The sequence below is a fragment of the Mustelus asterias genome, chromosome 6 (genome assembly GCF_964213995.1).
Source record: "Mustelus asterias chromosome 6, sMusAst1.hap1.1, whole genome shotgun sequence".
Classification (NCBI taxonomy): Eukaryota; Metazoa; Chordata; class Chondrichthyes; order Carcharhiniformes; family Triakidae; genus Mustelus; species Mustelus asterias.
This window is the reverse complement of record NC_135806.1, coordinates 41,538,963-41,565,972: the sequence shown is the minus strand read 5'-3', so window position 1 is coordinate 41,565,972 and position 27,010 is coordinate 41,538,963. Positions and strand designations below refer to the sequence as shown.

Genomic DNA, 27,010 nt, shown 5'->3' with positions numbered 1-27,010 from the left:
TTGTACCTAAAAGGTTGAACTTTGTACCTGGAATGTATCACAAACATAACCCTTCCTTATGGCTAGTCTCCCCTTTGTTTATATTGCTCCTGGTAGTAGTATAAGCCATTTGTTCATGGTTCCCTTGCTTGTTTATATCATTCTGATAAAACAGACAGTTAAATGTAGATGTAGGGTTGCAAGTCTTACTTTTTCCGTAGGCTTGTGTATGATTTAAACAAAGGAAGCAGCTACCAAATGGAGGAGTGTGAGAATGGCCGTTTGAAGGAGGACTCCCACTAGGACAGCTGCAATTGCACACAGTCACTTCAAAGGAAAGGCCGTGGGAAGAGCGGGGGACCAGAGGTTGCATCTTGACTACAACTACCAGGAGAATTGTGCTTTATGACCCAAGGATACCAGTTAGTCTCTAATCATAAACCAGAGTGTATCAGAAGCTGTTAAAAGGAACTATAATTTATGATCAAGGACTGTTAACTGGACTTTGCTTCATGACTTGTATTGGGAACCCTGATGTATAAAGGTCCACGCTTCTTGTGTTCAGAGAGAACTTTGGCTTCCGCTTTCAAGGGGTCAAGTTCTCCCATAAGCTTGTGAGAATAAAGCCTACTCTATTTTGACTCATACCAGCCTCAAGAGGTATTTTTACCGACTTCAGCATCAAAAACATTGCAGATTCTTGGGAGGAAGTGAAGACAACCAACATGAAAGGAGTGTGGAACAAATTGTGCCCCCAATTCGCACATGGTTTTAAGAGGTTTACAGCTGAGGACATCGCCGAAGCCAGGCAAGCTGTGGTTGATATTGGTAATAATCAACTGCAGTTAGACATCAATGAAGACGATGTCTTAGACTTGCTTGAATCCCATGCCGAAGAACTGACCAATGAGGACCTTATGGAGCTGGAGCAGCAGATGATAGCATTTGAGGAAGTAGTCCGGGACGTAGAAACCCCAGAACCCAAGAAGTTTTTGACGATCGAATTAGCTGAAGCCTTTCGTCTCATTGAAGCAGGGATGGCAAAGTTAGAGCAAGATCCTAATGCAGAGCGGTTCACCAAAGTTTACCGGATAGTTACCGACGGCCTCAGCTGCTACAAGGCCATTTATAATGAGAAAAAGAAAAGCTCTGTTCAAGCCTCCCTTGATGTTTCCTTTAATGTTTTTTATACCTACAAACACACACATATAAATATAAAAATCAAAGTTTTGTGTCATTTCCATTTATTATTATTGTATTATTATATTTAAGATGTTTTAGGTAAAATATGTACTATGTACTAAGACAAACATTTGACTAATTGACGTTTGATGTGAACCGTATGTAACTGTTCCGACTTACATAAAAATTCGACTTACAGACAGACTTAAAAACGGAACTCGTTCGTAACCCGGGGACTGCCTGTAATTGGCTATGAAGCACAAGGACTTAAGGAGGGTGGAAAATAAGTTTTTATGCAAATTCTTTCTGCAAAGACTATATTTTCAGAAAGCCAATACTGTAATCATAAACAAGAAATATGCATTTAATGGTGTCTTTCACAGCTTCAGCATGTGTTCAAAGACTTTGAGAATGCAAGGTAAGGATAAATAACCCACAGGCAGCAAATTAAGATGATTTCTTAGAGCAGCACATTCCAGACTTAACCGGAGAGCAGGCTATTCTGGACCTAGTAATGTGCAAGAGAGAGGATTAGTTAATGATCTCATAGTAAAAACAGCTTCTAGGTAGCACTGATCATAACATAAATGCAAAATACTGCGGTTGCTGGAATCTGAAACAAAGAAAAATGCTGGAAAATTTCAACAGGTCTGATAGCACCTGCAAAGAGAGAATAGAGCCAACTTTTCAAGTCTAGATGACCCTTTGTCAGAGCTGAGAGGAAAGAGTCAGAAGTTTAACAACACCAGGTTAAAGTCCAACAGGTTTGTGTAGGTCCCGGACTTCTTCCTCAAATGCTATCATCGGACTGGAGGCAGGTTGCTAGCGGAGTGCCACAGGGATCAGTGCTTGATCCTCTGCTCTTTGTGATTTTTATTAATGACTTAGAGGAGGGGGCTGAAGGGTGGATCAGTAAATTTGCTGATGACACCAAGATTGGTGGAGTAGTGGATGAGGTGGAGGGCTGTTGTAGGCTGCAAAGAGACATAGATAGGATGCAAAGCTGGGCTGAAAAATGGCAAATGGAGTTTAACCCTGATAAATGTGAGGTGATTCATTTTGGTAGGACTAATTTAAATGTGGATTACAGGGTCAAAGGTAGGGTTCTGAAGACTGTGGAGGAACAGAGAGATCTTGGGGTCCATATCCACAGATCTCTAAAGGTTGCCACTCAAGTGGATAGAGCTGTGAAGAAGGCCTATAGTGTGTTAGCTTTTATTAACAGGGGGTTGAAGTTTAAGAGCCGTGGGGTTATGCTGCAACTGTACAGGACCTTAGCGAGACCACATTTGGAATATTGTGTGCAGTTCTGGTCACCTCACTATAAGAAGGATGTGGACGCACTGGAAAGAGTGCAGAGGAGATTTACCAGGATGCTGCCTGGTTTGGAGGGTAGGTCTTATGAGGACAGGTTGAGGGAGCTAGGGCTGTTCTCTCTGGAGCGGAGGAGGCTGAGGGGAGACTTAATAGAGGTTTATAAAATGGTGAAGGGGATAGATAGAGTGAACGTTCAAAGACTATTTCCTCGGGTGGATGGAGCTATTACAAGGGGGCATAACTATAGGGTTCATGGTGGGAGATATAGGAAGGATATCAGAGGTAGGTTCTTTACGCAGAGAGTGGTTGGTGTGTGGAATGGACTGCCTGCAGTGATAGTGGAGTCAGACACTTTAGGAACATTTAAGCGGTTATTGGATAGGCACATGGAGCACGCTGGGATGATAGGGAGTGGGATAGCTTGATCTTGGTTTCAGATAAAGCTCGGCACAACATCGTGGGCCGAAGGGCCTGTTCTGTGCTGTACTGTTCTATGTTCTATGTTGCTCCAGCTCCATAAGGTCCTCATTGGTCAGTTCTTCGGCATGGGATTCAAGCAAGTCTAAGACATCATCTTCATTGATGTCTAACTGTAGTTGATTATTACCAATATCAACCACAGCTTGCCTGGCTTCGGCGATGTACTCAGCTGTAAACCCCTTAAAACCGTGTGCGAATTGGGGGCACAATTTGTTCCACACTCCTTTCATGTTGGTTGTCTTCACTTCCTCCCAAGAATCTGCAATGTTTTTGATGCCATCGTAGATGTTGTAATTCCTCCAGAACTCATTTAAGGTCATACCAAATAAACCTGTTGGACTTTAACCTGGTGTTGTTAAACTTCTTCACATCAGGAAAAAGAGTCAGCAGAGATTTATACTAGGAGGGTAGGGAGGTACAAAACAAAGGTACAGCTTGGTAGAGGGCTACCTGAGGAATGTGGCAGTTGGCCTAAAAGGGGGTGGGGGTGGAAAGGAGAGCGACAAGCTGCATCTTTGTTTTGCCAGTCACGCAAACTAATCATTTAATGGACACTTTCCACACCTTCTCAGCCTTCTGTATGCTCATTTATATTCCCTTTGTCCAATTTCACCAGCCCTCCCTACCCTCAGAGTATAAATCTCTGCTGTCTCTCTTTCGTCTCAGCTCTGCTGAAGGGCCATCCAGACCCGAAACATTGGCTCTATTCTCTCGCCACAGATGCTGTTAGACCTACTGAGATTTTCCAGCATTTTACTGATCATAACATAATTGGATTTCACACTCGACGGAAAGAAGGATCCAAGACAAATGTTTTAAACTTAAATAAAGGCATGCACAATGGTATAAACAGTAGGAAGTCTCACAACACCAGGTTAAAGTCCAACAGGTATATTTGGTAGCACAAGCCACTAGCTTTCAGAGCGCTGCCCCTTCATCAGGTGAGTGATCCCACTCATCTGATGAAGGGGCAGCGCTCCGAAAGCTAGTGGCTTGTGCTACCAAATAAACCTGTTGGACTTTAACCTGGTGTTGTGAGATTTCTTACTGTGTTTACCCCAGTCCAACGCCGGCATCTCCACATCAATGGTATAAAGACAGAGCTGACTAAAGCGAACTGGGAAATTAGGTTGAGTAGGTCAGTGGGGATTCATATTTAAGAAGATATTTCATGACACTTAGCAAACATTCTTTCCCACTGGAAAGTAAGAATCTAGCAGAAGTGTTCACCATCAATGGCTAACTAAGAAAATTAATGATAGTATCAAATTGAAAAAAAAAACATACAATTCTAAGAAGATTAGTGATAGGTCAGAAGATTGTACAGAATTTAAAAACCAGCAAATAATGATTAAAATCGGGAGAAATTAGAGCATGAGAAAAAGCTAGTTGGAAATATAAAAAACAGGATAGTAAGAGGGGCAATTGTTTCTCACAGAGTGTCTGGAATTAGCTGCCAGAGATAATAGTAGAGGCTCCACCATTCATTACGATCATGGCTGATCGTCCAACTCAATAGCCTAATCCTGCTTTCTCCCCACAACCTTTGGTTATGGGGAGCATGTATCAGTATGGGCGGCACGGTAGCACAGTGGTTAGCACTGCTGCTTCACAGCTCCAGGGTCCCGGGTTCGATTCGCGGCTCGGGTCACTGTCTGTGTGGAGTTTACACATTCTCCTCGTGTCTGCGTGGGTTTCCTCCGGGTGCTCCGGTTTCCTCCCACAGTCCAAAGATGTGCGGGTTAGGTTGATTGGCCAGGTTAAAAATTGCCCCTTAGAGTCCTGGGATGCATAGGTTAGAGGGATTAGCGGGTAAATATGTGGGGGTAGGGCCTGGGTGGGATTGTGGTCGGTGCAGACTCGATGGGCCGAATGGCCTCCTTCTGCACTGTAGGGTTTCTATGATTTCTAAGAGTTTCTACAAGCATTTAGAAAGGAAAGAAACATAGAAGATAGGAGGAGGCCACTTGGCTCTTCGAGACTGCTCCACCATTCATTACGATCATGGCTGATCGTCCAACTCAATAGCCTAATCCTGCTTTCTCCCCACAACCTTCGGTTATGGGGAGTATGGGCGGTGTGGTGGCACAGTGGTTAGCATTGCTGCCTCACAGTGCCAGCAACCTGGGTTTGATTCCGGACTTGGGTCATTGTATGTGTGGAGTCTGCACGTTCTCCCAGTGTCTGCTTGGGTTTCCTTCAGGTACTCCGGTTTCCTCCCACAATCTGAAAGACATGCTGGTTAGGTGCATTGACCCAAACAGGCGACTGGTGACTAGAGTCATAGAGGTTTACAGCATGGAAACAGGCCCTTCGGCCCAATTTACCCATGCTGCCCTTTTATTTTAAACCCCCAAGCTAATCCCAACTGCCTGCATTTGGCCCATATCCCTCTATACCCATTTTACCCATATAACTGTCTAAATGCTTATTAAAAGACAAAATTGTACCCGCCTCTACTATTATCTCTGGCAGCTAATTCCAGACACTCACCCCCTCTGTGAGAAACAATTGCCCCTCTGGACACTTTTGTATCTCTCCCCTCTCACCTTAAACCCATGCCCTCTAGTTTTAGACTCCCTTACCTTTGGGAAAAGATATTGACTATCTAGCTGATCTATGCCCCTCATTATTTTATAGACCTCTATAAGGTCACCCCTCAGCCTTCTAGGCTCCAGAGAAAGAAGTCCTAGTCTATCCAGCCTCTCCTTATAACTCAAACCATCAAGTCCCGGTAGCATCCTAGTAAATCTTTTCTGCACTCTTTCTAGTTTAATAACGGCACGGTAGCACAGTGTTAGCACTGCTGCTTCACAGCTCCAGGGTCCTGGGTTCGATTCCCGGCTCGGGTCACTGTCTGTGTGGAGTTTGCACATTCTCCTCGTGTCTGCGTGGGTTTCCTCCAGGTGCTCCGGTTTCCTCCCACAGTCCAAAGATGTGCGGGTTAGGTTGATTGGCCAGGTTAAAATTGCCCCTTAGAGTCCTGAGATGCGTAGGTTAGAGGGATTAGCAGGTAAAATATGTAGGGGTAGGGCATGGGTGGGATTGTGGTCGGTGCAGACTCGATGGGCCGAATGGCCTCCTTCTGCACTGTAGGGTTTCTATGATTCTATAATATCCTTCCTATAATAGGGTGACCAGAACTGTACACAGTATTCCAAGTGTGGCCTTACCAATTCTTGTACAGCTTCAACAAGACGTCCCAACTCCTGTATTCAATGTTCTGACCAATGAAACCAAGCATGCTAAATGCCTTCTTCACCACTGGGGGAATTTCACAATAGCTTCATTGCAGTGTTAATGTTTAAATGGTGAGAGCTTGCAGAAGAGGACAGAAGGATGTGGGTGTGTTGGTACATGAATCACAAAGTTATTCAGGTACAGCAAGTGATTAGGAAGGCAATTGGAATGTTTTCATTTATCGCAAAAGCATTTATTAGATATTTTGCATCTATAAAATGGGGGGGGGGGGGTAGTTTTGCTACGTTTGTATGGGGTGTTGGTTAGACTGCATCTAAAATATTGTGTACAGTTTTGATTTCCTTAAGAATGTATATAATTACATTCAAAGTAGTTCAGAAAAGGTTTACTCAACTCATTCGTGGGATAAAAGGGTTGTCTTAAAAGTTACACCTGTATCCAATGTAGTTTAGAAAAATGAGGTGATCTTATTGAAACACAAAATCCTGAGGGGATGTTTCTCCTTGTAAAGGGAGACTAGAACTAGTGGACAGTTCCCATAGATCTGAGGAATTTTTTTTAAGCATGTTGAATTCTCTTCTCCAGAGATCAGAGGAGGCAGGGTCATTGAATGAAGTTAGTTTATTTGTCACAAGTAGGCTTATATTCACATAGTAATGAAGTTACTGTGAAAATCCCCCTGTTGCCACACTCTGGCACCTGTTCGGGTACAGTGAGGGAGAATTTAAAATGGTCAATGCACCTAACCTGCACATCTTTGGACTGTGGGAGGAAACCGGAGCACCCGGAGGAAACCCACTAGACACAGGGAGAATGTGCAAACTCCACACAGACAGTGACTCAAACACGGAATCGAACCCAGGTCCCCTGGCGCTGAGAGGCAGCAGTGCTAACCACCGTGCTGCCCGGATAATTTAAGGCGGAGTTAAATAGATTCTTGATTGACATGGGAGTCAAAGTCTATAGAGATGGTAGACATAGAGTTGAGGCTACAATCTGTTCAATCATGATCTTATCAAATTGTGAGCAGGTTCAAGGGCCTGAACAGCCTACTTCTGCTCCTAACTCGCATGTTCGAATGTTGGCCAGCACCCTTGTTCATCTTTAAGAAGCACCATGGGATATTTTATGATCACCTGAGAGAAAAAACAGGGTCTCAGTTTAACATTTCATAAAATGCACAATACTCCCTCAATATATACTGACACATCACCTTGGTATACATATGCCAATCTTCAGCATGCAGCTTAAACACGCAACCTGCTGAGTACTACCACTGAGTTAAGACAGACATCAATAAGCGTTAAAATGGCAAGTATAATTTTGGGACATGGGCCTGGAATAGTCAATTAGCCCATGTGTTATTTACCAATTCACCAATCAAAAAAATTGTTGATTAAACAGGAAAATAAGCAGTTAACAGAGAGATAGAATTCTTAGGCAAATCAAAGAGGTAATGCAAACTAAGCTATTCTAGAGTCCCATAAAGCACTCAAGATGAGGAAGCAAATGTTATCCTGTTGGGAGTCCTGAGTAAGCAAGTTTCTGGGTCTTGAAATGTGCTCTGGTTTTATCAATTGCATCATCATATCCTAATTTGGTATTCACCTATCTTATATCAGGCTATGAATTACACTCCTAGTCTTTAGTCCCACTTTTTAAATTTACTTACCATACTCCTTCCTTTCAGGCAGTGCATTCCAGCACTTACATAACGTGATGAATATGTTTAATGCACAAATTAGCCATTCAGTCCAGTCAGGACCTAGAAGTTCGTTTGCACTTACCTGAAGTGAACTGATGTGAAGGCACTGGCTGGTTGCACTCTCCCTCTGTTCCACGCTGCACAGTGCCACTGGGCAGGGTGCAACACCCTGTCCCTCTGTTCCACGCTGCACAGTGCCACTGGGCAGGGTGCAACACCCTGTCCCTCTGTTCCACGCTGCACAGTGCCACTGGGCAGGGTGCAACACCCTGTCCCTCTGTTCTGGGCTGCACAGTGCCACTGGGCAGGGTGCAACACCCTGTCCCTCTGTTCCACGCTGCACAGTGACACTGGGCAGGGTGCAACACCCTGTCCCTCTGTTCTGGGCTGCACAGTGACACTGGCCAGGGTGCAACACCCTGTCCCTCTGTTCCGGGTTGAGCAGGGTGCAGCACCCTCTCCCTCTATTCCGGGTTGAACAGTGACACTGAGCAGGGTGCAGCACTTATCCCTCTATTCCAGGCTGCAGTGCCACTGGCCAGGGTGCAGCACCCTCTCCCTCTATTCCAGGCTACAGTGACAGTGGCCAGGGTGCAGCACCTTGTCCCTCTGTTCCGGGCTGCACAGTGACACTGGCCAGGGTGCAGCACCTTGTCCCTCTGTTCCGGGCTGCACAGTGACACTGAGCAGGGTGCAGTACCCTCTCCCTTTATTCCAGGCTGCAGTGACACTGAGCAGGGTGCAACATCACCACCACCAATAAAGCTTACCCAAGCGTGCACGCGCCCTCACGGAATACGTGCGACGATGGCGCGCGCGGCCATCGCGCTCGAGCGGTGGCGCCCGTTTGCGTCCGCGCTGAGGAGACGACGTCAATGCCAGTCCACGCGGCTCGCGCGCCCGCCCGCCCCGCGCGCTCAGTCTGAGGCGAAAAAAAAATCTGACCGACCGATCGAGCGAACGAGAACGAGCTGAGCAACAGGAGCGGCGGCCGCTCCTCCTTCCGGCAGACAGCAGCAGCAGCTACTTCCAGCTTCATGACCGTTTGGCCCGGTAGTTGTCGTTGTTGGAGCCCGGTGTTGAGACGCTGTGTGGGAGCCCGCGGGCCCGCTGTAACCGTGTGTGTAGGATGTCCCGACATGAAGGTGAGTGAGAGATTGAGGCGAGAGGCCCGGTGAGCAGGCCGCTGCCCTCGGCCTGTGTCTGATCAGAGGGGCCGCAAAGCCACTAGGCCCCGGGTGGGGAGGAGGAAAGGCCGCTCCCTGGTTGCTGTGGCGGGGGGCCGGCTCCTGTTTTAATTTTTCGACCTAGGAAGACCCTCGCTGAGCCCGGGTGTCGCCCAGCGCCCGCCCCCCACGGGCCTTGTTCCTCTCACCCGGCTCCGAATGATTGCACTGTCATCAAGGTGGCCGGCGGGTCGCTGCGGCCTGAGGCAGGCTGCGGGCCTATTTCGGGAGGCCAGAGCTGCCTCCTGTCTCCGACACAGGCCGAACTGACAGCTCCACACCGGGGAAGAAAACAGACTGGGAGGATGAGCCTGCGCTGTGCCGCACCCGGGGCTTTGGAGCTGTTAAATTGTAGGCCTTGGGTCACCGGTGTCGAGTAGTGTTGGATCCCCAGTGCAGAGCTTGAAAGTCAGTCGTGATTATTCTTAAAGTATGTTAAAAGTTCTCCTTTCCCGTTGGATGTGTGGGTCACTGGTGACCAACTCGATGACATGGCGAAAGTTGATTAAACTTTATGTCAAAACACAAATCTCCAATGCTGTAGGAACCGAATTAGTTATTAGATTTATTACCAGTTGGGCAGTATAGAAATGGCACATCCAATTATTTTAGGTGACTAATATGAAAAGGTCTTAAATTATTTCCACACCTTTCACCAACTTCTCCAACCTGTGCACGTTTTGGGAAGCATATTAGCGACAAACTTTCCAATTTAGTGGGATTGAAAATGTGTCAAAAGTTTCAGCAATTGGGGTTATAGACGTTTTGAGTTATGGTGCTCTTTACAGGCCAACAAAGGCAACTTAATATTTTAATTTTGAAAGGATTCCCCAGTCATAGATTTAGCAGTAGGTAGACGTGTGTTTTTGTCAGCTTTGATGCAATTGCAATCCACATTTCTCTGAGAAAATAGAGCAGCGTGAACAGAAGTTTGAGGATTTTCTTCATATGAAATTGGTTTTACCAGGAAAGGATTGACTGCCAGTGATGATATTTGTTAAATCCCTAAAATATACATGCAGACATTTGTTTTATTGCGGTTGTGGTATTATCTGGTTACAAAACTATTTGTGGTTATCTACAACAGTATAAAAGCAATTAATTTTCAGTCACAAAAACCGAAAAATGCTGAAAAATCTCAGTAGGTCTAACAGCATCAGTGAAGAGAGAGTACAGCCAACGTTTCGAGTCTAGATTCAGTATCTGGCACTATGCAATAAACCATCAACAGGAGTGCACATATTCGCGTACGTATTCTGAAAGTACTAGGTAGGACTAATAAGTTGTAAATTTCCAGATACTTTGTTAAAACTAGTGTGATTGCATGTGATAGTGCTTTCATTTAATAAAAAGAATGATATTTTATTGGCTTGACTGAACTATTACATATTTAACTCATATACTTTCTCCAATATTATTATAAAACAGAAATAAGTAATTCAGCCCAATCAGCCTGTGTTGATGTTTACTCTCCACATGTGCAAATAGTTCTAATCAATTTTATCAATCCTGTCCTTGTATCTCTTCCATTACTCTTCCTTCATTCACCTTTACAATCCAATCTCAAATGCTGACGTAGTTTTTGCTTCAAGCACCAATCCTGGAACTGAATTCCACGCTTCCCTGCTCTAAATGAAAAAGTTTCTGCTGCTGCCTTTTAATTCTCTTCCATTTAATGCTGTGTATATATAGGCCTTGTTTTTTTAACTGCTCCATTCCTGGAAAGTCTCTTCGTGTGTATCCTGTCCTACCCTTTATAATTTAAACATTTATTGCCATATTATCTTCATTGTTCAGCAAAAAAAGACACAACTTTTCAAAACATTCTTCGTATTTGTATTTCCTCACAGCAGGCAAAAGATTTATTGTTGCTACTCAGTTTCTTTAAGGGAATGGCTATGGTTGTACTTTGTATGTTGGAAGGAAGGATCTTTTTGGTAAAATTATCTTAAAGTCCTGAAATTTATGTAATATATACATTTTTCGAAAAGAAGCAAGTTTTCTTGACAAGTTTTCATGTAGCACTTTCGTAATGTGTGTATAGATATTTATGTGGACTGTTCCTGAGGGTTTATTATATGAAATCTGATACCGAAAATTAAGTTTATAACTTTCCACTGTTAGCTATCCATATATGATTTTGTAATCCAACAAGAAAGACCTTAACTGCATTAATAGAAAATGTCTCTGCATCTATATTTTAAACTGTATAGTCTATTCCTGAACATTTGATATTCTTTTGGCTGTCTCTGTGGAATGTAGGTGCTGTGGATTATTGCGGGGCCCTATTAACCTTGTTGCATTTTCTTTTTGCTGGAAATAGCGGTTTCATAAAATCCACAGATTTCCTGTGCCCTATTACAACGTGGTAACTAATAATTTGCCTTGTCTCAATATTTTGGGTTTTTCTTAGCTGATTAATTCCATCAAAACTCTAGCTTTCAATAAATTGGTGGATGGGGAATTATTTTTGAGGAGATGGATTGAGATGGAGAAAATGTTGGTTTCATTTAAGTGCAGTAGTTACAGTTGTATTCGGTCTCAATGCTACATACTAATTTTTAATAAGTACTTATTCTTTTAAAGTAACTCAAAATTGTGGAAAGACTAGTGGAGAGGTCCAATTATTAAGAAAACAATGAGCTCAAACATCTGTTGGAGAATTAAAGCCAAGTTGCATGTTTTGAAGAATATTGAGTTCTTTGACCAACTATCCTCAGTTCTCCTTTGCTGTCCACCAGCTTGTTTGTTGCTACTATTTGATGGTTAACTATGAACTGCTGAAAAAAAAATGTTTTGGTGAAATTACCAATATTTCCACATTTACAATGAAAACAGGCATACAGAAGGACAATCCAGCTATAATATGATTTCTGCTAGGGTTAGAGCAAATTGATACCTATGATTGTTCATGGCTGTGATGGAATAAAAGAGGTTTGATGGGTTGTTTTACAAATGAAAACAGGAACAGTGTTTCTTGTAATTTAGAAAACCTGATCCCTCGATGGCAACATGATCAATTTAAATGCCCGCTATGTCTATAAGCAGGGTCCATATTTCCATTCTAGGTCTGCTTACAGAATTTTTTATGTACATGGAACATGTTAAACCAGTTAGGTGATACGTCAGGCTAAGGCACTAGTAATATCATTTTCATGTAATTCAATTAGCATATTTCTCTGTGTACACTAGTCTAATATCTACAATTGTAGTCTTGCTTTCCTTTTAGATAGCTGATACTGTTTTTCAGATATTAGGACCATGGGCACCAGGAATTTCTCAGTGTTTGCAGGAAGGTCCTAGGGTGTGTTAACATTTGTAGTATCCTTAACAGTGTGTGGTAATGCTTGCTTATGATCTTTGGAGTGGGTGTGGGTGATGAGAGTTGGAGATGATTGAAAGCTCTGACCAGTTCTAACCCTTGTCTTGCACTTGCATGTACGGAGCTGTTTCCCATTTGGTGACCGCTTCAAATCAGATTCCAAATGTATGCTGGTGGTAATTACCATCACCACATCTGTTGATTTCGCAGCTGCATTTGATTTGACTTGCTGCTTATCCGACATAGCAGAAGCTTCCTTCAATTAAATTAGAAAACCAAAGTCATTGTCTTCAGCCATTGCTGCAAATTCTGGCACCTAGCTACCCATTCCATCTCCTTCCCTGGCCTTTGTATGAAGTTGAACTAAACTGTTCGCAACAGTGGCTCATGTTTGACCCTGAACTGAATTTCTAAGCCCTTGTTCTCTCCATCATGAAGACCACCTACTTCCGCAGTATTGTCCTTCTTTGCCCTTTCGTCAGCATACCTGCTGAAACTGCCTTTGTTGCCTCCAAACTCAACTTTTCTAGGATCTCTCCTGGCAGACCTCTCATCTTATGTAAATTTGAGCTTATCCAAAACTCTGCTGTCTGCATCATAACTCACCAAGTTTTTTTCACCCATTATCCCTGTGCTCATTCAACTAAATTTGTTTATGGTCTAGCAATGCCTGAGATTTAAAATTCTCATCCTCGGGTTCAAATTCTTCAATGGCCTTATCCCTCCTATTACTGTAACCTTCTCCAAACCTACAGCCCTCCAAAGCTGTGTTCCACCAGTCCTAGCCTTTTGTGTCGCTCTGATTTCCTTTGTCCTATCATTGATGGCTGAGCCTTAATTTGTCCAGGCCCTGAGCTCTTGAATTGCCTCTCTAAACCTCCTCTCTTATTTGTTTTAAGGAATGTGGCTTGGTGTCAGATTTTATTTGATAATACTGCTATGAAGCACCTTGGGATTTTAAAAATATTTTTGAGGCACTATACGATTGCAATTTGTTAATTATTTAAGTTCACATTGTGTATATTTGGATTGTGATATAGCAGCCTTAAATCTTTACTGAAAATGGTAGAAAGAAAAATCTATTAATCTAAATATCAAAAACAAATAAATCAAGATAATGAAAATCCAGGGTGATCAAATCAGAGTCAGTATGGTACAAGGCAAGTTAAAATTCTGTTAGGAATTCTAAGAATGTGACAGACGCTTGTTTTTAAAGAAATCTTCAGTCATAGAAACTTGCTTAAATCAATATTTTTGAGTTATCCCAGTCTGATGTTCTGTATGATGGATATAAATTTCTAATTCAGATTGACATTTATCGTCGAGTCAGTAGAATTTTAGTCAGCTGGTGGGCTAGTGTATTTCATTCACTTGAACGAAGGATATTAAGCGTATGAATATAGATATTATCCTTCCACATCTGAATTTTACTGCATCTAGAGTGACCTTAGTAGGCAGGTACACAGAGTCTTGTTCTTAGTCACAAATACAAATGAAAAGCATTCATCAGCTGTACTGAAATAGACTGGATAATTCTGTTTGCAGTATGTTTTTTGATCTAATTTGCAAAAAAAAAAATTTAACCCAAACCAAATAAAAACAATCAACTGGGAAAATTAAAATATTCCTAAAATATGTGAAGAGTTTTCATACTCTCCAATTTCCTCATCCTTAATAAAATCACTCGGGTATAGACAACTCTTCATTACCTCTATAAAAGAGATCAGCTTGCTCCGTGTTTTGCCCTCTGTATCAGTCCTTTTATATATGAAGATTGTTGTACCATTTTCCATGACTATCCATTTGCTCAAATGACCCAGCATCTTTCCTAGATCTTTCTACGTAAAACAAATCCGTCAAATTTTATAATGGACTATTTCTCATTGTTAAATGTGGTTTTTTGAATGTTTTAACATGGGTGTAGCTTACGGAATGGAAGTCTAAGAGCACACGATGATAAATTCATTATCAACATTTCCCGGCACTTTGAGTAAAATGCTAGGACATCCCACATGGTTGGTTTTTTGTATAAATTCAGAAGTTTTAAAATTTTATAATAGTTGATTAATTTTACCTTGTAGAAATTATTGTTCTGAAAAGTAATTGATTCAAAAAAGGAATCTGCTTTAATGTAACCCATATATTGAAGCACAGTCAATTGTGTATGGGAGCAGAGAGTTGCAAAGTGACATTCATTGACTAGTTGAGTGGGGGAAAAACTGTGGTAGATGGAGTTTACTGTGGGGACATGAGAGTCATCCACTTTGAATTGAAGAAAGATGCATCAGAATATTTTCTAAATGACGAGGAGCTTGGAACTGTGGATGAGCAGAGAAATTTAGGGGTCCAAGTACATAAATCAATAAAAACTAGTGAACAGGTTAAAAAATAAGCATTCTAATGGAATGTTGGCCTTTATCTCAATACTATAATTGCAAGGACTTTAAGGGTTACAGAACTAAGGCAGATACTTGAGAGTTAAGATATAGATCAGATATGATCTAACAGAATGGCAGAACAGGATTATAGTGCTGCCTGGCCTACTCATGTTCTTATGCTAGGTGTGTGACTCTTTTTTCTAAAAGCAATTTTCTATTTTGCAGGTCATTTATATAATTCAGTCTTTTTAAAAAAAAATGAGGGCAGGTCACTTTTTCTCAGTTTCCTCAATCAGGAAACAAAACAAAATTGTGCATTGTCTACTTGGATCACTCACATGAAAATTCTGGCCATCAGAGTTTAAAATGTGCATTTAGATGACTATGTAGATGAGGTTTTGGAAGGATTTTGAATGTTGCACAGTATCAAAATATTTAGTAAGCATGTGTTAAAGCTGTAATCATCTACAAAACAATTTATTTCAAGAAATGGGCCTCTGATATTGTAGTAATTGCTATGGCAAGGGGTTAGATTGCATCATGTACTGAAAGTGAAGCTTGAATGGTTTATAATTGTCACCTGAACCCTGAGGTCACAATAGTCTTGAAATCACACCTAGATTCGTTAACAGTTCTTACTGTGCCCATCCCAGTCCAACGCCGGCATCTCCACATCCTAGATATGTTGAAGGCACTACATTTTTGAGGACACAACCTCCAGGCTAGGCGAATACTAGTTCCACTTGTATTAAGCTTCACATGCTCTGATTTTTCCAGAAACAATGCTGTAGTAAGCATGAAGATTCAACAATATTGAAGGGGGCATGTGTAAGCTCTGACCACCAATAAGGGAGGTATGCTTTCTTAAACAAGCTAGCATGCTGGGTGGATGAGTTGACTTTCTTCAAGTGCACCCTGGGATGGGCATTAAATACTGGCCTTGCCAGCGCCACTCACATCACATGAATTTAAAAATAAGTACTATGAGATGGTGATGGTGAGCTGTTGCTTTGAACCAGTGCAGTCCACGAAGTGTTGATATACCCATAGTGCCAAGTGCAGTGAGTCCTGGACAACATTCGGGCTTGGCCTGAAAAGTGGCATGTTATATTTGCATAACGCAATTCTAGGCAATGATTGATTTGATTTATTATTGTCACATGAATTGTTATATAGTGAAAAGTATTGTTTCTTGTGCGCTATACAGAAAAAACATACCGTACATAGAGAAGGAAAGGAGAGAGTGCAGAATTTAGTGTTACAGTCATAGCTGGGGTGTAGAGAAAGATCAAATTAATGCGAGGTAGGTCCATTCAAAAGTCTGATGGCAGCAGGGAAGAAGCTGTTATTGAATTGGTTGGTACATGTCCTCAGACTTTTGTATTTTTCCCGTCAGAAGAGAGCATGTCTGGGGTCTGTGGGGTCCTTGATTTTGCTGGTTGCTTTTCTGAGGCAGTGGGAAATGTAGACAGTGTCAATGGATGGGAGAATGGTTTGTGTAATGGACTGGGTTTCATTCACAACCCTTTCTAGTTTCTTGTGGTCTTGGACAGAATAGGAGCCATACCAAGCTGTGATACAACCAGAAAGAATGCTTTCTTATGGTGCACCTATAAAAGTTGGTGAGAGTCATAGCAAACATGCCAGATTTCCTTGGGTGTTGGTGTGTTTTCTTAACTTTAGTGTCAGCATGGAGGAACCAGGAAGGTTTATGGTGATCTGGACACCTAAAAACTTGAAATTCTCGACCATTTCTACTTCGTCCCCATTGATGTTTAAAGTTTATTTATTAGTGGCTTGCATTGACACTGCAATGAAATTACTGTGAAAATCCCCTAGTCGCTGCACTCCGACATCTGTTCGGGTACACTGAGGGAGAATTTAGCAACGCCAGTGCACCTAATCAGCACGTCTTTCAGACTGCTGTGATGTAGACAAGGACATGTCCTCTACTACACTTTCTGAAGTCGATGACTATCTCTTTCATTTTGTTGACACTGAAGGAGAGATTATTGTCATCGTACCAGTTCACTAGATTCTCTATCTCTTTCCTGCACTCCGTCTCGTCATTGTTTGAGATCCAACCCACTACGGTGGTGTCATCAGCAAACTTGAAAATCGAGTTGGAAGGGAATTTGGTGGAATAGGAGTAAACTAAGGGGTTGAGGACACAGCCTTGTGGGGCACCTTTGCTGAGGATAATCATGGAAGAGGTGTTGTTGCCTGTGGTCTGTGGGTTAGGAAGTCTAGATCCCGCAGAGGGAGGAGCTAAGTCCCAGGTCACAGAGTTTGGAGATGAGTTTCGTAGGAATAATGGTGTTGAAGGCTGAGCTGTAGTCAATAAATAGGAGTCTGACATCGGTGTCTTTGTGGTCCAGGTGTTCCAGGGTTGAATGTTGGGCCAGGGAAATGGAGTCTGCTGTGGACCTCTTGTGACAGTAGGCAATCTGGGAGGCCGGAATTGATTTGTGCCATGACTAACCTTTCGAAACACTTCATATTTTAGTTGCGATTGCATACTTTTCCCCACAGCGGACACTAATGATCCTTCAAAGGTATTTTTTCAGAACATATATTGTAAATAACAATCACAGTCGTAAAAGTAAGCATACAGTATGTGGCTTCTGACAGTCTCCGATATTTGATTTGATTTATTATTGTCATGTATTAGTATACACTCAATGACTCTCAAAACAAGAGAGAATTTAGCTGCTTTCCCTTGATATGCAATGACATTGCCACCATTGAATCCCCACCATCCACCAAATTTACCAAACGTAACTGGACCATCCATATAAATATTGTGGCTATATAGCAAGTTAGCGAAGGGAATAACTCTTTCCTCCTCCTCTTCCCCCTCCCCTGAAGATGATGGATTACTCTACAGTTGCCTGGATGGGATCGGCTCCAACAACATTGAAGAAGTTTGACACAGTCCCAAACAAAGCAGACTGTTTGATTGACACCCAATCCACCACCTTAAACATTCACTTAATCCACCATCTTGCAATAGCATTTAGCATCTACAAGATGTATTGCAGAAATGCGCCAAACTCCCTTCCTAACAGCACTGTGGGAAGTATCTACACCACATGGACTGTAATGGTTTAAGAAGGTGGCTTACTACCAGCTCTTCAAGGGAAATTAGTGGTGGGAAATAATTGCTGGCCTAGCCATTAAAGCTTGCACTCCATGAATGATTAAAAAGAGATAAAATAGAAATAAAGAAAGATTGGGTTAAGAAAACATGAAATTAAACAGAAGAATAGTAATTAAAAAGAAAAACCTCTTTACTGCCTGCTGGAAAGCGATTCCATAGTTGAATGTTCCCTTTCTGACTTGGAGATCAGCATTGCAGGAGCTTGAATTTCATCATTAAGGATTTGTACATCATTTGTACATTAAGTACAAATTCTAACTTTCAGTGCCACGTTTGATGTTTTTACAGCACAATTATCAGCATTTTTCCATCAATGTAAAATGACAGACATGTAGCCAATCCTTTGGGGTATGATAGTTTAATTTGGTGCATTTTGCTGATGGCTGAAAGAACCAGTTTGAGAGGCAGGTTCTACAGCAAGTACTGCATGCGAGGTGGTTGTCAGGTGCCATTGTGAATTATTGTTTTCAGTGTTGGCACTTGTTGTCAAGCTGCTGTAGCCACTAACAATAATAGTTGCACACACCAGCTCACAGGTGATGTTGCCATTTCCTTCTGACATCGTCTTGTTTCTCCCAGACATTAAAATTGATGCTTAGGGCCTTTGTGTCATGATTACAAACGTTCTTGAAGTGAAGCTTTGGGCATCCTTCTGGCTCCAGCTACCTCGCTGTACAGAAAATTTTTGGGAATACATCCATCTTCGATCTTGTAAACATGCTGAGCCAGCACAAATATAGCAATTTCTTGAAACTTACTGGACACTAGATGGTTAGTTCCAGTTTAGGTGAGGCTAAAGGCAGAGGCGTACAAACGTTCCAGCAATTTATGGTGATCTGCAGTTCATTGCTGGATTATTTATGCACCAATAATGGCATGCGCAGTAATCTCTGTTATTTAGCCAGCACATTCTGGACCAGTGTATGTGTTTAAAATGCCAATGTTTAACTTTTTATTGCAAACAGATGTGAGCCTTGTGATTGTTATAAACTCCATACAAAGCTGAACATTTGGATTGTCCAGATACTGCCATTCAGCCACATAGTGATGTATTCAACTGTAATGAACTGAAACTTTAATGAACTCAAGTGCTTATTGTACTGTTATCAAATTTTGAAAATAATCTTTGACCTTACCAGATGCTTATTGGTTCGATTATGAGCATGCTTTAATTTAAGTAATTCTTCTGAACGTATCAAATGTTAGTCTATTTTGGTATTCTGGATTGTCTCCCATTCAAGTTTACATTTAATTGATCACTATGTCCTTGATAGTCATTGTGACAAATCTAGAAAGATTGAAATAATGCATTATGAGCAGTGAATTTCTCATAGATAGATTTATCATTCATCGATGCAGGGTTGCAATGGATCACTGGGACTGTATTTGCATTTTCCTCCTGTCCTCTCTTAGTGGTGATTATTTCTTGCTGGGGAACCTTCTATTCTTTGCTCACATGGCTTTTTTACAAGTATAAGTGTAGAGATTGGTGTTGGCTATTCAATCACATATGAGCAAGATCCTGTACTTGCCCAATGTCCACACACACACATACAAGCTTCCAGAAGTGTTGCTGGTCAGTGATTTAGGAGGGGGTGTCCTAGCCTTATATCAGTCTTAAGGTCCTGAGGCCAATTGTGCTGCATTTTCCATTCAAAATGAATTTTAAAAAAAACAAAGCCATCAGGATGTGTTAGGTTTAAAAAAAAAAGTAGCATAATTTGAGTATAGTGGAGACTGTCCAGCGATAAGGTCACAAGATTTAAGTATAATCCACAAGTCTTGTATTTACAGCTATATTCACCATGATTTCAAATTGAATTTGTGAACCATGAAATTTCAGACTACTGATTGCTGAAAACCAGAACTGTTCTGTGTTGGTACCTAGCTGTTTACCATATGTTGCCACATAACTGGGTGCAATACTTCTTTGGCAAACACAAGTGTCTCAGCAGTACAACTTGATCTGCAAATCTGCTTCAGGATATTTAAATCCCACTTTTGAAAGCAACAAAGCACCTTTGGCTGAAAGTTGTGGTTATTTCCTACAGTATTTTTAAATTTGTGTAGATGGATTATGTTCTCTTTTGAATTTATTTTGCCTCTAAAATGTAAAAATGCATACGTGAAAAAGACATACTAAGTAAGCCTGTAAAAAATGAGGACTCATTGACCCACCTGTTTACAATATTGGCATACAGTTTTCCCACATTCCATCCAAAAAAAACAGCTAGGTGGCTGACAGTGTAATCAACACAAACATTCCAACATCGATGAGTTCAATCCCTGATTTATTCAAACTCCTGTGACTGTTTTTGCAGTCAAGTAAGACTAGGTTAGTGTTGTTGAGTTAATACATATCCTTCTGTGATGTAAGCAAAAAATAAAACATTAATTAAATTGGAATAAGACAGTATGCATCATATGTAAACAAATGTCAATATGGTGGAATGGGAACACTTTTTATATGTTGTCTCCCAACACTGAAATGGTTGCATGCTACTGGGAATTTGCAAATATGCTAACTAAGTTGACAGTGAAAGGAAGACCAACAGCACAGCGAAAGTGTATACCTTCATTTTACTTGTCTTTCCCTGACTTTCAGCCTTCTAAAAGAAAAACAAATTCTGGAATTCCCTCCTTAACAGCATTGGATGTACCTGCACCACATGGATTACAGTGGTTCAAGAAGACAGCTCACCAGCACCTTCTCGAGGGCAATTAGGGATGAGCAATAAATGCTTGCCTAACCAGTGACACCCACATGAATTCATTTTTAAAAATGGTAGGGAAGTATTCAACATACACACAGATGGATATTGCTCATGTTGTCAGTGATGGGACCTGTCAGTGAGTGCCTTCATCAATATTCTACAGCATTCTTACCAGATCCGGTTGTTGATCAGGAATTTGATTTAACAACATTCAGTGTTGGAATGGTGCAAAATAAGACTGATTACTATTGAATCGTCATGCTGTGGAACAGCTTGTTGAAGGTGCTTTTACATTATAGGTGCGCAGAGTTCTCCCTCTGTTGACTGCACTCTTTGTAGATTCATAGATGTTTACAGCAAAGAAGGAGGCCATTTGACCCATTGTGTCCATGCTAGTTAACAAGGATCTGAAAGTCCATTATTAAAGATGAGATCGCAGAGTACTTGGAAGTGCATGATAAAGTAGGACTGAGTCAGCACGGCTTTGTCAAGGGGAGGTCATGTCTGACAAATCTGTTAGAGTTCTTTGAGGAGGTAACAGGAAGTTAGATAAAGGAGAACCAGTAGACATGATTTATTTAGATTTCCAGAAGGCCTTTGACAAGGTGCCGCATAGGAGACTGTTAAATAAGTTAAGTGCCCATGGTGTTAAGGGTAAGATCCTGGAATGGATAGAGGATTGGCTGACTTGCAGAAGGCAGAGAATGAGGATAAAGGAGACTTTTTCAGGATGGCAAATGGTGACTAGTGGTGTGCCTCAGGGGTCGGTGCTGGGATGGGACCACAACTTTTCACAATATACATTAACGATTTGGAGGAAGGAATTGAAGGGACTGTTGCTGAGTTTGCAGATGATACAAAGATATGTAGAGTGACAGCTGCTATTGAGGAAGCGGGGTACTGCAGAAGGACTTGGACAGGTTAGGAGAGTGGGCAAAGAAGTGGCAGATGGAATACAATGTGGAAAAGTGTGAGGTTATGTACTTTGGAAGGCGGAATGGAGGCATTGACTATTTTCTAAATGGGAAAATGCTTGGGAAATTAGAAACACAAAGGGACTTGGGAGTCATTGTTCAAGATTCTCTTAAGGTTAACGTGCAGGTTCAGTCGGCAGTTAGGAAGGCAAATGCAATGTTAGCATACATGTTGAGAGGGCTAGAATACAAGAGCAGGGATGTACTTCTGAGGCTGTATAAGGCTCTGGTAAGAATGCTGTAGAATATTGATGAAGGACTGTATTGTGAGCTGTTTTGGGCCCCATACCTAAGGAAGGATGAGCTGGCCTTGGAAAAGGTCCAGAGGTGGTTCACAAGAATGATCCCTGGAATGAAGAGCTTGTCGTATGAGGAACGGTTGAGGACTCTGGGTCTGTACTCGTTGGAGTTCAGAAGGATGAGCGGGGATATTATTGAAACTTACAGGATACTGCGAGGCCTGGATAGAGTGGACGTGGAGAGGATGTTTCCACTAGTAGGAAAAACTAGAACAAGAGAGCACAACCTCAGGCTAAAGAGATGATCCTTTAAAACAGAGATGAGAAGGAATTTCCTTAGCCAGAGAGTGGTGAATCTGTGAAACTCTTTGCCGCGAAGGCTGTGGAGGCCAGGTCATTGAGTGTCTTTAAGACAGAGATAGATAGGTTGTTGATTAATAAGGGGGTCAGGGGTTATGGGGGAAAAGGCAGGAGAATGGGGATGAGAAAAAAATCAGCCATGATTGAATGGCGGAGCAGACTCGATGGGCCGAGTGGCCTAATTCTGCTCCTGTGTCTTATGGTCTTGTACACTAATCCCATTTTCCAGTTATGGCATGCAAGTGAATATCTGAATACTACTAAAACGTTTCAAGAGTTTCTGACTCGGCCACCCTGTCAGAAAATGAATTCCAGACTCCCACTACCCTCTGGGTGGAAAAAGTTTCTCCTCAACTCTCCTAGCCTTCTACCTCTTACCTTAAATCTGGTTATTGACCCCGCTACTATTGGAAAATGTGCCTTCCTCTCCACCCTATCTGCGCCCTTCATAATCCTATACACCTCCATCAGATCCCCTCTCAACCGTCGCTGCTCCAAGGCAAACAACCTCAGTCTATCTAATCTTTTCTCATATCTTTCTAGTAACTTCACCACTGAGGTTAGACAGACTAGCCTATAACTTCCTGGTCTATTCCTACCTCCCTTTTACAATAGGGCAATGTTAACAGTCCTCAATCTCCTGCAGCTCACCTGTGGCCAGAGAAGATGTGAAAATTAATGCCAGTGCCCCATATAACTCATTCCTTGCCCGCCCGCGCGCCCCCCCCCCCCCCCCTCCCTACATCTCAGCCGGGCCTGATGATTTATTCACTTTTAAGGCTGCTAAATCTGCTAGCCCCTTCTCTCTCTCTGTTAATTGCCTGTAACTTTTCAGTCCTCCACCCTGATGTCTAGACCTGCATCATCTACTTCCATTCTGAAGACTGATGAAAAGTATTCATTAAGGACTGTACCCACTTCTGGGCCCACACACACATTCTGTATGGTCCCTAATTGGTCCTACTCTTTCCCTAATTATTCTCTTGCTCTTATATATTTAAAAAAAACCTTTTGGGTTTTCCTTTATTCTACTCACCAAAGCCTTTTCATGCACTCTCTTAGTTTTCCTAATTTCCATTTTAAGTTCCCCCTCCTCTAGGGACTCTGCTGTGTTGAGCCCTCAGTACCTCCCATAAGCTTCTCTTTGTTTCTTAATCCTGACCTTTATGTCCCTTGACATCCAGGATTCTCTGGTCTTGGTCCCACCCTTTGTCTTTACTGAAACATATCTGCCCTGCGATCTCCTCCTTGAACACCTCACATTGCTCTGACACAGTTTTACCTGCAAGTAGCTGCTCCCAGTCCACTTGGGCCAAATTGCATCTTATCTTAGTAAAATTAGCCTTTGCCTAGTTAAGAACTCTTATTCTTGGCCCATCCTTATCCTTTTCAATAACTATTTTAAATCTAACCGAATTATGGTTGCTATCTCCAAAATGCTGGCACCTGCCATTCACCCGGGCTCATTTCCGAATATTAGATTCAGAATTGCCCCCTCCCTTGATTTGATTTATTATTGTCACACGTATTGACAGTGAAAAGTATTGTTTCTTGTTCACTTATACAGACAAACATACCGTTCATAGAGTACATAGGGGAGAATATCGTGTTGCAATCATAGTTGGGATGTAGAGAAAGATTAGCTTAATAAATGGTAGGTCCATTCAAATGTTTGATGGCAACAGTATATTGGGCTTTCAATGTATTGGCTAAAGTTCTTCTGAATGCAACTGAAGAAGTTTGCTCCCTTCTTATCTTACACAGTCATTCAGTTAATATTTGGGTAGTTAAAATCCCCTACCATTACTGTCTTATTATTTGTACACATTTCTGAAATTTGATCACATATTTGATCCGGCATCTCTCCCAGACTGTTTGGAGGCCTATAGTACATTCCCAATATTTGCCCTATTTGTGTTTTTTTACTTCTATCCATATGGCCTCATTGATCCTTCCAGGATATCATCCCTCTTCATTGCTTTCAGTGATCAGTATTGCGACCCCCGCTTCTATTTCCCCCTCTACCTTGTCAGAATACTCTATAACCAGGAATGTTGAGCTGCGAATCCTGTCCATCTTTCAGTTATAGCTTTGATATCATACTCCCACATGCCTATCTGTGCCTTCAGCTCTTTTGTCTTATTCCTTAGACTCCTTGCATTAAAATGTATTCCGTTTAGCCTTGCTAGACTCATTTCTTTCTTATCTAGCCTTTAAGTAATTTGGCACCCCTGTAAACTGTCAGCATCCTACACCAATAATGACCAATTTCTGGTTAAACTAAAATTGCCAAAATAAACATGGGGAGCAGGTTCCTATGTTTGCAATTACAATTGAAACTCAGTCTGACAAGTTCCAACTAAAATGTCGAAGGAAAGAGCAGTACATGAAGATTACCCAAAGCACAAAATCATCTGAAGTCTGATAGTTTGCATAAAACAGGGGAGGCTAATATTTTGCACAAGATTACAAAAAGCTGTCTTTTCGGGTGAGGGGGTGGACAAGGAACAAATGTTATCTGCCATGCAATAGACTTCAAGTTTTGCTTTTTAAATTATTATAATCCAAAAGTGAATGGTGACTTAAAAATGTGCTGCCGCTAAACCACTGCTTGGTGTCCAAAGCCACGTTCTCAAAGTGAGCCAATGATGCAGTTGAATTGATTCTTGACTCCCATTGTTGCCATGGCTCCTATTATAATAGGGTGAGTAATGAAAAAATTATGTCGACTATTGGCAAGCACAAACCCACAACCCATCGTTGTCTTTGGACCTTCCCATATTTTGTGTTTATTTTGTAATGAAGTAATATTGCAGAAGTTGTGTTAATGATTTTAAATGATGTATTAAAAATCCCAGAGTGACTTGCAATTTGCTAGTTTTTTTTGACACTGCAAAAAACATTTAAAACCATGTATTAAGGTATGAGAGTTGAGGTAGTTTCCTGATTACTGAAAGCCCTCCTTAAAAGCACTGGGTGTGGTCAGTTTGTACTGTGACTGAGCAGAAGTATTTCTTTGTAGATCTCAGAGAATATATTGGATGTTTGCTGTTTCAAATTTCTAAAAAGTATTGGTCAATAACACCCAGGTGAGAATTTGATTCCAGCAACAAAAAAATTTTAGAAATTGAACTAGAATGCTTTTGTGCATTTTTATGGATACTGAAAGTTTCTAGGGGGCTGTTTATTAAAAAAACATATTTATTTAGGAATTTATAGCTTTTATAAAGAAAATACAGTGCACATTTAACCAGAATTATCTCCTAACTGGAATTTCTGATACCCTAATACGAATCGTCACTTTACCAGCTGGAAGCAATTACAAAGTTCTCTGGAAACCATACTTGTATACTGTATTGAAATATACTTTGTTTTAATGTTCTGTTGAAGATTAGAAGAAAAAATATGATCATTTACTTTCTGAATACTTGTATAATAGTTCATGCTACAAGTATTCCAATGCCAGTGCTAAATGAAACTCTCCGTTAAACCTGAAACTGAACAGAAAATGGTCGAGGAAACAAAGATAGATAATGTCTCCTGTTCTTTAAAAATGACCAATACATGACCAATCTGAAAATGGGTGGGGCAATATATAAATATCAGAAATAAAACAAACCCAAAGAACAATGATCAGTGGAATTATGTAATATCAACTAAGTATTGAATAGTAAATGCAACATTAAAACAGGAGAGTAAATATTCTTTGGTAACTGTTAATGCAGAACTTTTTTGAATACAAGTTTAAAAAATGCCAACTCTACCTCCTTTTCAATAATATTCTTTTCCAAATTTTACATGCAGTTAGTTATATTAGTAATCTTATTTTTAGTGGGTGAAAGTTGTTAACTGTATATAACTTGTGTTCAATTATTATCCACCTGCATATAATTAAAATTTCACTTGAGCACATTTAAAGAAATACTTAATTGAAACTGGTGTGATTGAGTGAGGAAGTATATGTTTGTGATGTTTCACTCGGTAAATAAACATAAGATTGGATAAAGATTCTCTCCAGTATTATCCTTCAGCTGGCTTTCTGGAGTATAACAAAAGTGTATCATTTAGTTAGATTTGAATTTACTTCCTCATTTGTTGAGGAAATGTTAAATTTTCATGCACACAGGAAATTGCTGTTACTTTGTAGGGAAACACTGGAGAAACAATTTGAAAGCTTTGCAATGTTTGTACTAGGGCTGAACCGTGTCCCTGTAGGTGAGGTCTTCTGAATGATATCCAGAGTTCTTTTTACATTCTATGAGAAAGTGCTTTTATGTCCAGGTACAGAAAAAAAATTCACCTCCTATAATTTATTATGGTTGCTTTTCAGGAGTTCTATGTAACTAGTTAAGTTTTAAACTTTATTTCTAGCAAAATGCTAGCCTTGTTTTGTAACTGTCTTTGCTTTGACAAGTTTATGTTGACCAAGAGTCTCCAAAAAGATGGTTGGAGTTGAGTGGACATATCTGTGAGGAGGAAAGAAAGGCTATCCAATGAGATCACTGGATGATCAAAGAAACGGTTAAAATAAGATTCAAGAGGAGGGTTATCACAATTGTACAGAGAACTAAAATTTGGAATAAGAGTGCCAAAGAGAGTGAGAATAGATTAGTGGTTAGCACAAAAAGAAATCCTAAATTCTTTTATAAAACATAATGTTAAAAGCCAAGTCAAAGAAAAGGTAGCACTGATCAGGGACCTGAAAGAACACCTGGAGCAGGCAGGAGGGCTTGACTGAGGTATTGGATTAATACTTTGCATTTGTCTTCACTA

At 41.1% G+C, this 27,010-nt stretch overlaps 1 protein-coding gene across 3 annotated transcripts in view; it reads left to right on the top strand.

Annotated features, from left to right (window-relative positions):
- Positions 1-8,726: 8,726 nt before the first annotated feature.
- Positions 8,727-27,010, top strand: part of kcmf1 (potassium channel modulatory factor 1) — a 142,990-nt gene continuing 124,706 nt past the window's right edge. The window contains exon 1 of one of the 3 annotated variants that reach the window (XM_078214219.1): positions 8,727-9,009. In XM_078214219.1, the coding sequence (XP_078070345.1) occupies positions 8,994-9,009 (16 nt within the window). In that variant the 5' untranslated portion in view covers positions 8,727-8,993. Of the gene's footprint in view, positions 9,010-9,372; positions 9,521-27,010 lie in introns of those variants that run through there. The other 2 variants (XM_078214217.1, XM_078214218.1) reach the window with 2 other exon arrangements.